General features: G+C 35.7%; 1 protein-coding gene across 1 annotated transcript; it reads right to left on the bottom strand.

Moving 5' to 3' along the window:
- Nucleotides 1-461: 461 nt before the first annotated feature.
- Nucleotides 462-14,845, bottom strand: LOC147382471 (15-cis-zeta-carotene isomerase, chloroplastic-like). The gene is made up of 4 exons (XM_086428825.1): nucleotides 14,293-14,845; nucleotides 2,268-2,414; nucleotides 1,943-2,152; nucleotides 462-948 (listed from the first exon to the last, which is right to left on the bottom strand). The coding sequence occupies exons 1-4, from the start codon at nucleotides 14,725-14,727 to the stop codon at nucleotides 613-615; spliced, it is 1,128 nt and encodes a 375-aa protein (XP_086284951.1). The 5' UTR covers nucleotides 14,728-14,845; the 3' UTR covers nucleotides 462-612.
- Nucleotides 14,846-16,978: the final 2,133 nt, after the last annotated feature.

The raw sequence follows: 16,978 nt of genomic DNA, 5'->3' as shown, positions 1-16,978 counted from the left end.
AGTTTTAAAACTTAAAACTTTGACTTGACATGTCAAATGGAAAACCAGGTTGGTTCAAATGATTTAGAGAATGCTTTTCCAAATCAGCTAGTGGTCATTCACCTTGAAATCCAATCAAGTCGACCTACGTAAAGTACTTAATAGATTAAAAGCTGTTTTTCTTTGCAATTCATCAATTGCGCATGAAAAAGAGACAAGAAAATGATCTCTTAGAAGCAGCAATTCTTAGACAAGTTGACTTAACAAGTTGGTTCCATACAGTTCCAGGATGAGTCACCTCAAAATCCAATTAAGCCGACTTCTCAAAATTTAGAACTATAAAAGAAAAGAAAAAAAAAAAAAAAAAAACCCTCTTTTTGATATTGTCCAAGGTAAGATGAAATGGCAGAATCATTTTTTGCATGACCATTTTCGCAGAGAATTCGTATCCCTTGGAAACTAAAATTCCTTGCAATCAGACCAATCGCAACACTTTGTTATATGTATTGAACTTTATATATGGCTTCTGTTTGTTTCCAAAATGGTTACAACTAAACCTGCTACACATCTTCATGGAATTACAAAATGAGACATGTACATCTTACATAAACAAGTTATTGATTCTGCATCATTTTACCAATGAAGACGGAAACTGGCTGCCTGCATAAGTGGGTGAGCCCAATATGCGCCCAATGTCAAGGCTGTGATTGTCAGATATGGCAACCGAACGAATTCCTTATAGTAATCTTTGGGCAACTTTTGACGACCATCAATGATAGCGGCGAAAGGAACAACACTTGTTCGGCTCCTCACGACCTCAAAAGCTTCCCCATACCGTGATGCCAATCTCCTGTCACCATTCCAAACACCAAATAGATGGTGTCCTATCAAGCCAACAGAAACTGCTACTGCGACAGAGTTGCCAATCCATAGTGTGTGCGCCAAGCACCAGATCACCTGACCAACCATCTGAAAAGAAATGCAAATACCTATATCGGTCTACTAAACCATAATAATAATCGTAAGAAAACCCATAGTAGGAAATCTCACAAGCCCAAAATTGATTCCATAATAGTTCACACTTCACACTAGGAGATACAATGGCCAAAATTTGACCTGATTGAGACAGTTTGGTGGTCACGTGCAACTAAGACATAAATGAATGCAGATTGAGGTAGTGAATGCGATACGAATACCTATGGAAATAATAGATAGGGCTGGCAATTGGTCAAATAATATCAGCTTACCTGACACATCTGACCCCAGTTATATGGGTATGGGTACAATTTTTGTTATCCGATTAAGAATTCGGGTAAATTTGTCGATAATAATTATATTCATTTTTTTTTAAGGTCGTATATGGATAAGCATCCGATCCAATCTCAATATCTGTTTATCTGAGCTTCATACGGTAAATTCACAATAAGATATATTTATAACCCTAAAGTTCATCCATCATCTTCACAATGACTATTTTACAAGGATATCCGCTTGAAATTTGGGTACAAGTGGTATATGGATATCCTTAAAAAATTGGATAAATAGTCGGATATAGATATCCTCCTTAACAAAAGTGGGTAAAAAAATTGGATGCGGATAACTGGATATAGGTTGGATAAGGATTCGGATATATGCTTCATCCAACCCATTTCCAGCCCTAATAATAGAAGACATGGCTCTAGAAGAACTGAACGGAGGAACATTATTTGATTAGCCAACCACAAATTTTCAGGACAAGGCTTCAACAATGATGCTGATGATGGTTCTTTTGAATGGCCAAAAAAGGACGATGAATGGCCCATAAATATCAATTCAGATTGGTTTTCAGCCGTAATGTCCTAGCTAAGACAAAGCCAACGGTGTGGGCTGACCACCATGCATCTGTGGCGTGTATCCTCCAATGCTGAGCCTAAAGAGTTTTTCATGCATGTGAATGCACACAGATCAATAGTAAATGAAGTACCTGTGGATGCCTGGTTATTCTCATAATCCCAGTTTCCCACATATGCAACTTAGGCTTATCGACAGCTGCGACTTCTAACAAATTAAAGGTCGATGGGTAGAGGAAAAGAAAGGAGATGAAGGATGAAATCCACACTAGCTGATGTAGACCAGGAACACTCTGGAGCTGCCACAACTGTATTCCATCATACCGGTGATTGATGAAGTACACCTGAATTACACCAACCCATGTGAAGTTATTTAGATAGTTTGACCAAACTGACAATAAAATCTTAAAAGAAAAAAGAAAGCTACCCAACAATATACTTGATTGAATAGGAACTCACAACTGCACTGACTGCCAAAGGAAGAGAGATCCCTGCAAACAGAACACGGTATGCACGTGGTCCGATGAGTTCCTCACCAGCTTCTCGGAGACTAGCCATGCCACTGTGGAAAACGGCAAAAATGAGAAGAAGGGCCAGCACTACAATCTGCAGAAGAAAGGTTAGAAGGTCAGCATTTTAACTTCTCAAGAAGCTATGCAATACAGTAGATAAAACTCATGCAAAGCTCTTGCCAATAAAAAGAACTACTAAAATGATACCTACCTCAGAGTACAAAATGTGGTCCTCTAAATTCATAGTAGTCTTACCAGATCTACATGACCAATGAGAGTGTATGTTCACGAGCACGTGTGACAAAGCATTTTGGCCTACGTAACTAGGGCACAACACTTTTTGAATTTTTTCCATGTCAAACACTTACTGACACATGCACGTACTTTTTGAATTTTTGCAATGTGATACCAATACAGCCATTATATACTTCTATGCTACAATACATATATTTTTTTATTTCCTAATGTAATATTAGTTTTTCTCTTAGTGCGTCAAGATTTGTTTGTTTCTCTTAGGGTTTTTAGAAATAAAAAATACCTCTAGAAAAGGTGAAAACAAGTAGGACCTTAGGCCCAAATAGTATTATGATAGAAATAAGGAAATTCAAGGGAAGTTTTGGATTGTCTTTTTAGAAATAGTGCCCTAAAAAAGTCGTTTTTGTAATAGACTTTCTTTAAATAAAGATGTTTGACAGAAATTTATTTAAATCCCATTCTTGAGTTATTATGATATAATCATTTTCTTGTATGCATTGTTCTTGGTACATAACATTTTCCATTGATCAATGAGGCATGAGATCCTGAAAGGTCCTTAAGTATACTTCTAGGTTAACTAAATGATTGGCTTAGGGTTGACATGAGAGAATTAGTTTACAGGTTCCTAATAACTGAAATGGTCACATCTATGGACTTGGACGATTCATTTATATGAATGCCATGATGATATCATGCTCTCATTTTATAAGAAGTAGCCAAGTCTCAAAGCACCAAAGTGATGACTGTAGGCTCAACAGATGAGTCTTTTATCATACATTGACTGGTTAGGTATGAGAAACCTCTTGATGAAGGCTACTATAGGATAGAGTTTCTATTTAGCAAACTAAGATCTTATGTTGCTTGGACCTAAAAAGCTTATTAATTAATAATTAGCTATCTAGCTACTTTGATTACACCTAAGTGGGCTCAGAAGGCATCCTTGAAACTGTGTTATATTGGGGGTGGTCAGAGATCTGCTTAAGTAATGATAAATTTTCATTATAGAATTCATACGTACTAAATTTGAGAACATCCAAGATTGGGAAAGACATAAATCAAACATGTTTTGAAGGATTATTTTTATTATTTAAAATAATTTTATTTGTTATAATTAAGTTTATGCACTTGTTTTTTCTAGAGAAAGAGTTTCTTAAATATTTGATAAAGATCTTGACATCCCAATGACATGCGTATAGGCTATGGGTTCGATAGTAATTCAAATCCTGAGGGCTTATATATGGGATATTACTGTATAAAAGGAATAAATTAATTATTGATTCATGGAAGGGGCCTATTTGGTTAAATATCTATATTATAGGGATGTAGTTGCAAAATGGAAATCTTACGTTACTTTGCAATTCCAGAATTGATAACTATAGGTTAATTAATTGTTTTGTTTTATGTTAGCAACCTATATGACCTAAACTTGTTTAGAGGTTTATTATATATGCAAAAGTGTGGGACGGCTAGGTTAGGGCAGTTAAAACTTTGAGCCCTACTTCTGTGAGGGATGACTAAGAGAAGGGAGAGGTACCATTTGACAATCTCTCATTTCAGCTGGAAGAATAGATTGCCCACCATATAGTAGACTCATTGATTTTTGAAGTTTGTATATATTGGATTGATTTCTCAGTAAAAAAAAAAAAAGGAAAAACCTAAACAACTAATTAGTTTTACTTTGGTTGTTTTTAATTGGGTTCAACGTACAACCATGCGAAGATTTAAGAAATTGTTCCAAGATTTTCGATCCTAAATTAATTTTAATCGATGTTTTCCAAGTTTACCAGAAGTGATTCCCAACATGTCAAACTAAGGTATTGAATAATATTGTAAAGCTTAAAAAATATGTTAAATGAATAAAGGAAAAGTATCATAATACCTATATATAAGAATAAATTAGACATTCAGAAACTCTGGACTGACGTTTTTATTTTTTTAATTCTAGATATCATATGGACCAAAAAGTTAACTCATTAGAGAGGAATCATTATGCCTACCATCTTCCCAGAATCAAATCCTATTACTTTTACATTCCCTAAAACCAATTCCATTTTAAAGTCATTTAACACTTTTGAAAGCATTTCCAAACTCTGCAACGTATGGAGACTGAGATCACCATTCTTCAAATCTAGGTTTCTAGTTCCAGATCTGTCTAGAATAAGCTTCCTCTAGAGGTTAGAAAGTTTCACTCCAAATCTCTACTACTTCCACAACAAGGAAAGTTGACAGTTTTAATTCTCTGCAATCTGAAACCACCTCCTTTCTTAAGGGAGCAAATGCATTTCCAATAACAAGGTGAAATTTAGATCCAACATTATTATTCCACGAGATTTGTTTTTTCCATTTGATTCTCAATTGATTCAGGAATGAAGAATAGAGACATGAAATACACAAGGATGGTACATACAGAAATCTTAAATAAAAACTATCTTACCACCTTTAGAGAGATATACGGACTTCAATGAACCTAGTTTTTTGCTACTTCTATGAACTATCAGATCGCAAACCACCTATGACCTATAACTAGCCCTAGGAGGGCAAGATATTATTTGAGATGGGAAATGACTGACCTCATGCAATGACACTCCTGCTAAATAGTCAATATTAGGACCGATTCAAACAAAACACCTTATTTTTTTGTGAGGTTAATGGCTGGACCTAAGACCGCTTGAAACAACACAAGAAACCATTACAAAATTGAAGCTGGGAAATAGAAGCTCAACATACATAATAGTATTCTTTGCAAGCTAAAGATGAGATACCATCGTACTTCCTTCTCTTAATGAAACTTCCATACTTCTATTTTGGATTATTTGAGAAATAACTCTCCATAGTGCTTCTACAACGATATCAGATAGAAGTGAGATAAATCATCACATTGTCTTAGACATCTTGAACAATTGAAATACCTGATTGGATAATCATTCACCTAAATAGACTAGTAGAAGATACACATTTTATGATCCACCTTCTCCACACAAACAAAACCAATTATCCCTTTCATATAGTTCAAAACTAAAACCTAATTGATGTCGTCATATGCTTTTCCAAATCAATTTTACTATGAGTTTGACCTACCTGATTTAATTCTAGAATATATACAGTTATTAAAAACAAAACCCATCCAAGATTCATTTGCCTTTGAAAAAAGCACCTTGCATAACACATATATCATTTGTAAACCACTTTTGATGGGGTTAGAAGTTTCAGATTGAGCTGATTTTTTGTGAGCATGATTTGTCTCCCAATGTTGTCCCCCTAAGATTGTCTGCCGAACGCTCCCACCTTAATCCTTTACACAAACATTTTAGTAATAAGTTCGTAAGTGGCACACACTAAACTATTCATCCTTAGATACGAGACATCTTTCATTCCATACTAGATTTAGTAGAAATCTACCCTCCCTAATGCGATCCTCACCTTCTACAATATTACCTCTAATGACCATTCTAGATATACGTTTGATTTTTTGTGAGCACTCATTATTTGATGAAAAAACTTGGTGTTGTTATCCTCCTTTTTAGCCATCTGACCTTTTACTCTACCTAATCTCTTAAAGACTTAATCATCCTTTGAAACTAAACCTTTAGATTTATTCACATTGAATTTTGGGTAGAACCTCCCTTTCTTTCTTATTTCTTTCCCTTTTTATTCACTGTTTTGAATTCTTCTTTATTCCAAGATTTAGCTTATCCTTAAGACCATTTATCTCTAAAACGAAAATCAGGTCCTTCCTTTGTATTGAAAATAATCTAGTTATTTCAGTATATTTACTATCCTAGTTGTTTTAGTAACTTTTATTTATTTTTGTTTCTTATGTGTAAAGGCATTTATGTCCATTAACTCTTTTATTAATATAAATACATGCCAAGTTCTCAGAAAGAGACTTGACAATTATAGTTCTACAATTCTTCTTGGTATCAGAGCCTAGAAAACTCATCGTCCCCTCCCCTTGAGTCCCTCTTTAGTTTTTAGGACCTTGAAGTCTCCTCTCTTCTCTTCTCTCCTCTCCTCTTTTCTTTCTTCTTCCACATCCCTAGAACTTGAGACCTAATAACCTAGTAGTAGCTCTGTTAGGTCTCCCCTTCGGGGGTCTTTTTTTGTGTTTTTTTCCTTTATCGTATGTTGCGATAGAGTTTTATATGTCCTTCACATCCTACGATTCTGCACTGTATTCTTTGCCTTACGTTAGGGTGTTAGCATTGTTGGTTACCTACTATAGGGTTCTTTGCCCTACAGACGTACTCTTTGGTGACCTGCGACAGCAATAGTGGCTGTGTAGGTGTGTGCGACAGCTACTGGGCTGTTCTTTGGAGTTATGTTCACCCTGTGACAGCAACCAGGGAGTCTCCTCTGGCCTGCGACAACAACTAGTTTGCTTTTTTGGATCTCCTCTGGCCTACGACAACAACTTGGTTGCCTTTTTGGATTTCCTCTGGCCTGCGACAGCATCTCGGTTGCTTTTTTGGATCTCCTCTAGCCTGCGACAGCAACTACGTCGCCTTTTTTGGATTTGTGTTAACCCTGTGACAGTAGCAGTGATTGTTTAGGTGTGTGCGACAGCAACTGGGCTATTGTTTGGGGCTGTGTTAACCCTGCGACAGCAGCCACTGACCTGTGACAACAACTGGGTTACTTTTTGGGGTTGTGTTAACCCTGTGACAACAATAATGGCTGTGTAGGGCTTCTCTTGTGACATGCGACAACAGCTAGATGGGTCTTTGGTGGTATACAATAGCAACAGAGGTGCTGCCGACAGCAACTAGGTGAACGAGGTGACTTTTTGGGGTTGTGTTAACCATGAGACTACAGTAGTTGTTGTGTGGGCTTCTCTTGTGACTTGCGACAGCAGTTAGGTGAATCTTTAGTGGTATATGATAGCAACAGAGGTGCTGCCATTGATTTTTGTCCTTGTTGCTGCCCTTTGACAGTATTACTACTCTACTGCCCTTTACCTCATGGTTCCTTTCATCTTGCGTTGATACTATGGGAGATCTCCCTTCAATCCAAAGTTTTGTTGTTCATAGTGCGCAACGACGACAACTCATGAGACCAAGGATTCCAACACAACTCTTGGGGCAAATTCCTCAGTCCAACTTATAACCATTGCCCTACTAGATGGTCGGAATTTTCAGTCCTAGTCTCGGTTTGTGCGACTTTATTTGGGTAGTAGAGGTAAATCTGGATAGCTTTTGGGCATCGTTATTAAACCACCCTTCACTGATCCCTTTGAATAATGGGAGACTGACAACTGCACTATTCTTGGATGGCTATTTAATTCAATGGAGCAGCGGATCTATACGATGTTTATGGATCATGAAATTGTTCTACCTTTGTGGTCAGCCCTCACTCAGGCATATGCTCACACTAGGATTTATGAGCTTTACCGAGACATTGCCTATGCTACCCAAGGAACATAGAGTCTAGATGATTATTTTGGATTTCTTTAGTCCTATTGGGAGGAGCTCTCTCATTATGAGTCTATGGAGCAGTCGGGTTTGTGGTTAAGAGGATTGTTTGATATCAGACATACCAATTTCTCATTGGTTTACGCCCTGAGTTTGAGGCACTTCGGCCCAGATCCTTAATACCACTCTTTTACCTCATTTATTTGAGATATTTGTGACCATTGACAATGATGAGTGTCGTAATCGTATAGTTCCTTTTCAGACTCAGGTCCCTAGCATTCTTTTTGCTCTAACTATAGATTAGATGGTTCTAGAAACCAACTTGAGTTTCTCCAACTCTCATACCCCGGGATCTGCGAATCGAGGTCAGAGTAGCTGTGGTCGGGATAAAGGGAATGCCCTTATTTGCAGTCATTGTGGAAAGGCTGGCCATGAGAAGGCCCGCTGTTTTCAGCTCTATCCCTATATGTAGAGATTTCCTGCCACTCCATCTTTTGGACAGTCTGCTCCTCGTGCCGCTATAGTGGAGTCATCATCTATTCCTTACTAAACCGCCTTCACTTGGCACTATTGATTTGCAACAGTTACAGACTTAGACTGCCACTATTGTCTGGGATTAGATTCATGCTCACACTCACTCATCTTCGATCGTGGCCTCAGTTACTACGCCTCCAGGTATATCCTCTGTTTTTCATGTCACTTAGTCTTGCTCTGATCCTCTGACATGGGTTATTGATTCTAGTGCATTTGAATACATGATTGGTGAGTCTAGCCATTTTATTTCTTCTACTTTTCCTACCACCCATAAGGAGGTTTGTCTTGCTGATGGATCTCTTACACCTATCCACAGCAAGAGTACCATACCTTTATCCTCTGGGATTTTCCTAGATTCTATGTTTCATGTCCCTTACCCATCTTTTAATTTTTTGTCTGTGAATAGTTTTATTAAATCTCAAAATAGCTCAGTTACTTTTTTTCCTACTCACTGTATTTTTCAAGACTTGACTTCGAGGAGGATTTTTGGCAAGGGGTATACGAGGGATGGGTTGCACTTGTTTGGATCTCAACTTACTGTTGTTCCGACTTCTGTGCTTCCGTCTTTTGGGAGCCACACGTTTTCATTTCAAAATCTAGATTTATGGTTTTGCTCGCTTAGGACATGCCAATTTTTAGCACTAATGTTCTTTATTTCCTGCTTTAAAAACTGCTTGTAGTGGACACAAATTTCAATGCTTTGTGTGTGAACTTTCTAAACATACACGTACTTCTTATATTCATCGTATGCATAAATTTAATGCAATATTTGATTTAGTTAATTTTGATGTGTAGGGACTTTCCGCTATTACTGTTTTTAATGGTCATAGATATTATGTTACATTTATAAAGGACTATTCTCGTTGCACTTGGGTTTATCTGATGCGTTCTCGTTCTGAGGTGCTCTCTATTTTTGTTAAATTTCTTAAAATGATTCAGACTCAGTACAATATCACTGTTAAATCTCTTATGTCGGATAAGGGGGGGGATATATATCTGATGGGATTCGTTCCCATCTTCATAAGTATGGTATGCTTCACCAGTTAACTTGTCCTTGTACTCTTGAGCAGGATGGGGTGGCAAAACACAAGAATCGCCACCTCATGAACATTGTCTGTTGTCTTCTTCGAGGAATGCATGTTTGTAAGGCATATTGGAATATGATAGTCTTCATTGTGGCTTTTCTTCTTAACCGAGTTCCGAGTCGCACCTTAAAAGGACATGTGTTTCTTCATGTCCTTCAACCTCATAGCATTGTCTTCCCTATTATATCTCGAGTCTTTGAGTGCAAGTGTTTTATTCGGGACAGGACTCCCAATTAGACAAAATTGGATGACAAAACCATTTGATGCATTTTCTTAGGTTACTCCTCTAGGTCAAATGGATATTGGTGTTATGATCTAGTTTCTCACCGTGTCATACACTCTTTTGATATTACTTTCTTTGAAAATATTCCATATTTTCATGCCACATCTACTTTGCAGGACCCATCTCCTATAGTGTTTCCTTCTTTCAGCTTTTTCCACATCTTCACCGATGCTTAAGGTCTACACTCGTTGCTTTTGCCACTCTCCACCCTTGCCAACCTTCTCCTTGGATTCAGGTATATCATATCCTACCTTTACACATATACTTGTTCTTATCCCTTTTATTTCTGACTCTCACTTACTTATTGTCCTTCGCAAAGGTAAGCGGGTGTGTGTGACTGATTATCCTATTGCCCAACTCGTTTTCTAGCAGGGTCTTTCTTCCTCTTATCAGGCCTACCTTGTAACCACTGATTCTATTCGAGTTCATCGGTCTGCATCAGAGGCTTTGCAAGACCCTCAGAGGACTAAAGCTATGACTATTGAGATGGATACTTTGCAGAAAAATAATACCTGGGAGCTCGTTACTCTTCCATCTAGGGAGTGGACCATTGGTTGTAAATGGGTCTTCATTGTGAAATATCTCGCCAATAGCACTGTTGATCAGTAAGCCTAGTTGTTAAGGGGTTTACACAGAATCTAGGAAAAGATTTTGGTGCCACGTTTGCTCCTGTCGCCAAAATTTTCACTATTCGACTTCTTATCTCTTTAGCTGCGTGTAACTCCTGGCCACTTCACCAACTTGATATGAAGAATACATTTCTAAATGGTGATATGATTGAGGTTATTTATATAGACTCTCCTCCTGGGTTTCGTCTTTAAGGGGAGTAGTTTGGGAAGGTAAGCCACATTCTTAAATCTCTACATGGCCTAAAGAAGTCCCTGCAAGCCTAGTTTCAACAGTTTTCTAAGGTTATTTTATCTATAGAGTTTTCTAGATGCCACTCAGATCATACTTGCTTTGTTCATCGAGGAATGGATGGTCATTGCACCATTGTCTTGGTTTATGTGGATGATATTATCGTGACTGGAGATAATGCACAGTGAATTGACAAAGTTAAGGTACTATTGGGACGTGTTTTTAAGGTTAAGTACTTTGGTCCACTCAAGTACTTTTTGGGGATAGAAGTGATCCGCTTTCACCGGGGTATTTCACTATCTCAGCGCAAATGCACATTGGATCTCCTTTAAGATACTGGAATGCTTGGTTGTTGTTTTGCCTCCTCTCATATGGACCAGAATCATCATCTACATACTGAATCTGGTGAACTTTTATCAGATCCTTCTTCTTATCTGAGACTTGTACGTTGTCTGATTTATCTGACTAACACTAAACCGAATTTGTCCTTTGTGGTTACTGTGGTCAGTCAGTTCATGCATACTCCGCATACTTCTCATCTTGATGTCGCTTATCATATTTTTCATTACTTGAAGTCGCATCCTGATCTTGGCTTTTATGCTCTTCCACTGCTCAGCCACCTTTGTCTTATTTCACAAATGCTGATTATGCTAGTTCTCTTATAAATAAGAGATCTATCTTTGGTTTCTGTACTTTCTATGGTGATAGCCTAATCTCATGGAAAAGTAAGAAACAAAATGTAATTTTTTGTTCTTCTACTGAACCTGAGTATCGTGCTATGGCCCTTGGACATGCGAGCTTATTTGGCTTCGATTTATGCTGACAGAGTTGAGATTTCCTATTTCTGGTTCCTCCACTTTGTTTTGTGACAACAAGTTTGCTATCATGCTTGCTTCTAACTAAGTTCTTCATGAGAGACCTAGGCATATTGAGGTTGATATTCACTTTCTTAAGGAGAAAGTTTGATCTGGTGATCTTTAAACAGTCTTCGTACCTTCTTCAGATCAGCTTGTCGACATGCTTACGAAGTCTGTTGGTCCTTCTATCACTAATTCTCATCTTGTCAAGTTGGATTTAGTTGATATATTTGCCCTAGCTTGAGGGGGAGTATTGAAAATAATCTAGTTATTTTAGTATATTTTTTGTCTTAGTTGTTTTAATAACTTTTATTTTTCTATTTCTTATGAGTAAGGGCATTTATGTCCATTAACTCTTTTATTAATATAAATACCTGCCAAGCTCTCAAAAAGAGACTTGACAATTATAGTTTTACATTTCTTCACTTTGATGGAAAAAAGACTCCAACCAAATCCTTACTAGATCAATGAAATTTGAGTTTTGCAACCACATGTTTTCAATATGGAAAGGAATATGATATTAGAAGGGACCCCAGTATCCAAAAGTAATGAGGTATGATCAAATACTAGTTTAAGGATAACTAATTGAGCAATAGAAGGGAAATGTTTCGCCCACAATCTTGGAATGAGAAATCCATCCAATCTACATGCGTAGGGTTTTCTTGATTATTGATTGAGGCACTCTCTTAAAGTAAGATCTACTGGAAAATTATGATTCAAAATGTCTCGAAATTCTTTCATGTTTCTCATCATTGTGTTGCCACCTTTAATCTCAAAAGAAAATCTTATGAAATTAAATTAACCCCCCCCCCTTGCAATACACCAAGGGAAGTCCTATAGGCCTACAATTTAGTCCAATTCTATCCAAAAACATTCACCCCTCTCTCTCCTAACCAAAGGGCAATATACCCCGAAAATACCAATAAAATACGCATCAATACTATTACACAAATGTGAAATCGAGCCCAGCCCCTACTATAGTGTCAATCACTTTAATAGATCCACATATCCACAACATTATCCAGTGTACCTATAGTCGAAAGACACATCAATCCACATACTTTTAGTAATTAACTTTTCCCTCCTTATTAGCATAAGATAGAATTAAAGAACTACGAAATTCATGATGTTTTCTAGTAACTAACTTTCATAAACAAGAATTTCATTATCGCATTTTCCTGCAAAATATTAATCTCTAACCACTACTTCTATTTGTAGACTAAAGAATAACTAGATACTCCTAAGGAAATACCAAGATGTCGATTCTCCTTATAATAAAGATCTTGAAATTCAATGAACTCTAGTGCTATTGGTGAAGAGTTCTCCACGATTGACATGTTATTACAGCGATCATAAGTCAAATAATCCCGGAATGGCAAGGTGGTACCATCCTACCCAAATCCCTTAACAAAAATGCTTATGCTTTGAATAAACCATTGTGACTCAAAATGTACAAAAGATCATAATGTCCCTGACCAAAATGTTTGAGTTAACAACGAAACAGGGCCAGAATAAGGAATTGAAGGATAATCATGGAATAGGGAACGAACAATTGCACTACTATCTTCAAGCAAGGAGAAATGGAAATTGAAGATGAAACCAACCTTATAGATCTAAAACCATGAGAAAGGAATAGTAAACCAACTTACCTTCATATTAGAGAGTGAAGTTGATAGAAAGATTAGTGTCGAATTATATATGGAGAGATCTATCTAACAAGGACACATTTATCCTAATGCATTCTTGATGGCCAAACCTTGATAAGGTTGACCAGAAAGAGTTTTATATCCAAGGAAAGATACAAGACAATTATTTCAAAGTAGAGATTGGTAATCCTATTGTTAGCTTTCGATGAGGGACACATGTTAGCCTTGAGTGTTGTCGACAAGATAAGAGACTAGCTCGGAGGATTTGGAAGACCTCGAAAAAATCTGGTCGGCTAATTCACCATGGTTGTAAACATTTGAGTTTGATTGGAATTTTGGAGTTGTCTTTTACTCATTTCCCTTTCTGGCAACTATGAATTGAAGTTCGATTTGTTTTGATTTAGTTAGAAATATTTGTTTTTTTTTTTTTGGTCATAAATACATAACATACTTCGATTAAAATCATATTGAACCTCAAATTTCTCTCTGTTATTTTTTCTAGAACTGCTATTGGCACCCCAACTTTTACTTATTACATCCCAATTTATTAAATTATTTATCACACCCCAATTAAAGATTAAAACACTCTTCAAACATTACCAAGGTTTAGTTCAAAAAATAATCTCAACATTGCAAAATATTATAACACTTACAATAATAATTAGGCACATATTTCCTAACCCAAAAAATAGAAACCTAGCAAAAAAATATTAAAATGGGAGAGCTTCTATTGGCATCCCAATTTTTACTCTTTTTTTTTTTTTTTCCAACCATTTACTTATTTTCTTTATGTTTGATGGGGTGTAATAAGTAAATGTTGGGGTGCCAATAGCGGCTCTCAATCTTTTTGAAGCTCTCAATTTTTTTTTCTTCTTTAGCCATCTCACTAAACCTAAATCAATTTTTTTCTTTTTGAAGTTCAATTTCTTGTATTACTATCTATAATTCTGGTTCTATTTCTAATTTTCTATCAATCAACATAACAGAAATTCAATTTAAAAAAAAAAAAAAAAAAAAAACTATAAATGAAGTAAAAACAAACTAACCTCATGGCTTTCGGACAACCCCGAAACAGAATCGATAAATGCCTTTCCGAGTCCAATTCCGAAAGACGAATCGATCCAGAAGACATCAAGCGCAAAGAGAACAACTCCTAAAATTCCAGTAAAATAAATCCAAGAAGAAATCTTCTGCTCACCAAGATCGAACTTAGCTGAATCCTCACCAATCTGCAAATCATCAGAGACTACAGAATTCTTCTCCTCAGTTTCTCCTACCGATGCGCCAGCACAAATCTTCAGGGATTTGAAAGAGTTATTAAGTTTCTGATTGAAAATTGTAGATTTTGAAAAAGAAGAAGAAGAAGAATAGAAGATTGAAGAACGATTAGAAGCAAGGAGGATTCTAGTTTTAGTAGCAAAGTAAGAAGAGTTGTGAGAAATGGAGAATGAAGGATTTGAAAGGAGAAGAGGAGACGCCATTAACAACTGTAACGAGATATGATCAACAATTCTGCTACTGCTTCTTGCTTATGTGTACATTTTGAAGAGAAAACCGAAAAAAAAAAAGAATCTCTTTAACGAACGATGCTTTGGAGAGGCTTTGGACGGTGGTGCGGTCTTATTAAATCATAATTTATTGGCCATTTTTGGTAATCAACTAATTTTAATTTTAAACTCCTATGATTTGGTATAATTCTATATTGACCTTTTAACTTTTTGATAATTACATTTACCTCCCCTGACACAAAACATGTCATTTTACTATTTTACCTTCTCATTTTTTTTTTTAATTTTTTATTTATTATAAAAGGTAAATTTATAATAGATGTAACTTTACTATTTTACCCTTAAAAAGGGTGATTTAAACATGGCCACCTAATTTTACTGAATATTAGAAATATCCCTCCATCTTTTTAAATTGATGACGTGTATCTCTTGACCTCTATTTTTTTGTTTTGTTTGGTGGGATTAGTAGTTAACAATTAACATTAGTATAAGGGATTCGAGGGGTTTGAACACAAGACCTTGAGAACAACCTCGACAAGGTCTTCTAAATAGACTAAGGGGAAAAGAGTCAAATGTGTATTTGAGAACAGTTGGTTCACATTGAAAGTTCGAAAACTTGCGTAAGCTGGTTTAACATGCATATTTGAAAGATTCAACACATACGACTCTCTATACTCAATTTTCATCTAAATTGATGAAAATTCACAACTTTCTACTCGATTGTAGTCTTAGGCATTGTTTATTTGAGTTAATTTTTAGTACTTAGTGCTGAAAAACAAAAAAAAAAAAAAATTCAACACCTTTTGTCAAATTAACGCGTTTGTTTACTTCATATTTTCAATGCTTATAGTTGAAAATAAGTGAAAAAAATTCAGTACTATTTTGATGCTTAAGTTTTTCTCTGAAGAGGTAAGTACTTCTCTTTTTCGGCACAGACAAGTATGCCTTTATACTTAAAAGGATGTTACCTCTTATATCCCACGGATAATGATATAAGTACCCCACAAACTAATAAACACACACCATAGCCTAATTGTTTTGTCTTATATGGGTTAAAAGTTTCGGAATGAGTTGATTTTTGGTGAGGAAGATCTCGACAATGAAGAGATCATCCTCACCAAAAACCAGTCCATCCCAAAACTTCTAACCCCATCAAAACAAGTTCAAAATACATAAATCGTCCATTTATTATTATTTTTTTTTTGAAAATCAATTTTGATGTGATTAGAAGTTTGGAATGAGCTGATTTTTGGTGAGGATGATCTCCAGACCATATAGATTATCCTCACAAAAAATTGGCTCATTCCAAAAAATTTAACCCATATAAGATTAAAAAAAATTGGCTATGGTGTGGGTTGCCTTTATTAATTCGTGGGGTGTTTTTATAATTACACATTCTTCATTTTCATAAAAAATTATTCATCCAAAATTAAGTTATTTCATCTTTGAAATAAGATGATGAGATGCTCCAACTGTTATTATGAGAGAGAATATTATGTGTGTTGTATGAACACATGTTATGATAATGTTGATTTCAAATTTTGGTGATTTGTATGACATTATTGTTTTTAATTTGAAATTTATGGGATTTTAGAAGTAAAAATTATTATTTAGAAATTAAAATTTTGAGTATTACTTATTATTTAAAAGTGAATTGTATTTTAATTTTATACGAAATAATATATTTTATTGTGTTTGATAAGAATTAGGCATTTGAAACATACAAACAATGTATAATATGATTATAAGGGTAAAAAAGATAATTTACCAGTTTCAGCAATGTGTAACAAACATGATTCTACGAATTTAGCGCTTAATTTTAATGATTTCAACACTATTTTAACATCTAAACAAACAATTTTTTCAGCACTTATTTTTTTTTTTTCAGTTTAACAAGTAACACCTTAGCTAAAGTTCCTCATCTCCAAGAAAAATCAGGTAATCTCTCTCTCTAACACACAAGTATGAGTACAAAAATTGCAAAGGTGAATTTGAAGCTTTTCTCCATTGATATTGTCTTCACCTTCTTTTTCTGATTCTCCCAAATTCCCAATTTTTTGGATCCTTTTTCTCTCCTTCTTTTTTTTTTTTTTTCTGGGTTTTGAAAGTAGGGTTTTGCCCCTACTTCTTCATCTTGAAATAAGTTTTTTTTTTTTTTTTTTTGAAGTTTTCAAAACACTAACTTGATCTCTTGTCGTTAACTAACAAAGAACTTCAAACCTAA

The sequence above is a fragment of the Akebia trifoliata genome, chromosome 16, assembly GCF_017979445.1.
Source record: "Akebia trifoliata isolate Shusen 1 chromosome 16, ASM1797944v1, whole genome shotgun sequence".
NCBI classification, from domain to species: domain Eukaryota; kingdom Viridiplantae; phylum Streptophyta; class Magnoliopsida; order Ranunculales; family Lardizabalaceae; genus Akebia; species Akebia trifoliata.
This window is presented reverse-complemented; position numbering and strand designations above follow the sequence as displayed.

Bases quoted from the DNA above. Each gene is read 5' to 3' on its own strand.
- LOC147382471 (XM_086428825.1), bottom strand. From the start codon at position 14,727: ATGGCGTCTCCTCTTCTCCTTTCAAATCCTTCATTCTCCATTTCTCAC. The intron at 2,415-14,292 runs GTTAGTTTGTTT...TTTCTTCTGCAG, and splicing joins GGTTGTCCGAAAGCCATGAG to ATTGTAGTGCTGGCCCTTCT. The intron at 2,153-2,267 runs GTGAGTTCCTAT...GGTGTAATTCAG, and splicing joins CTTTGGCAGTCAGTGCAGTT to GTGTACTTCATCAATCACCG.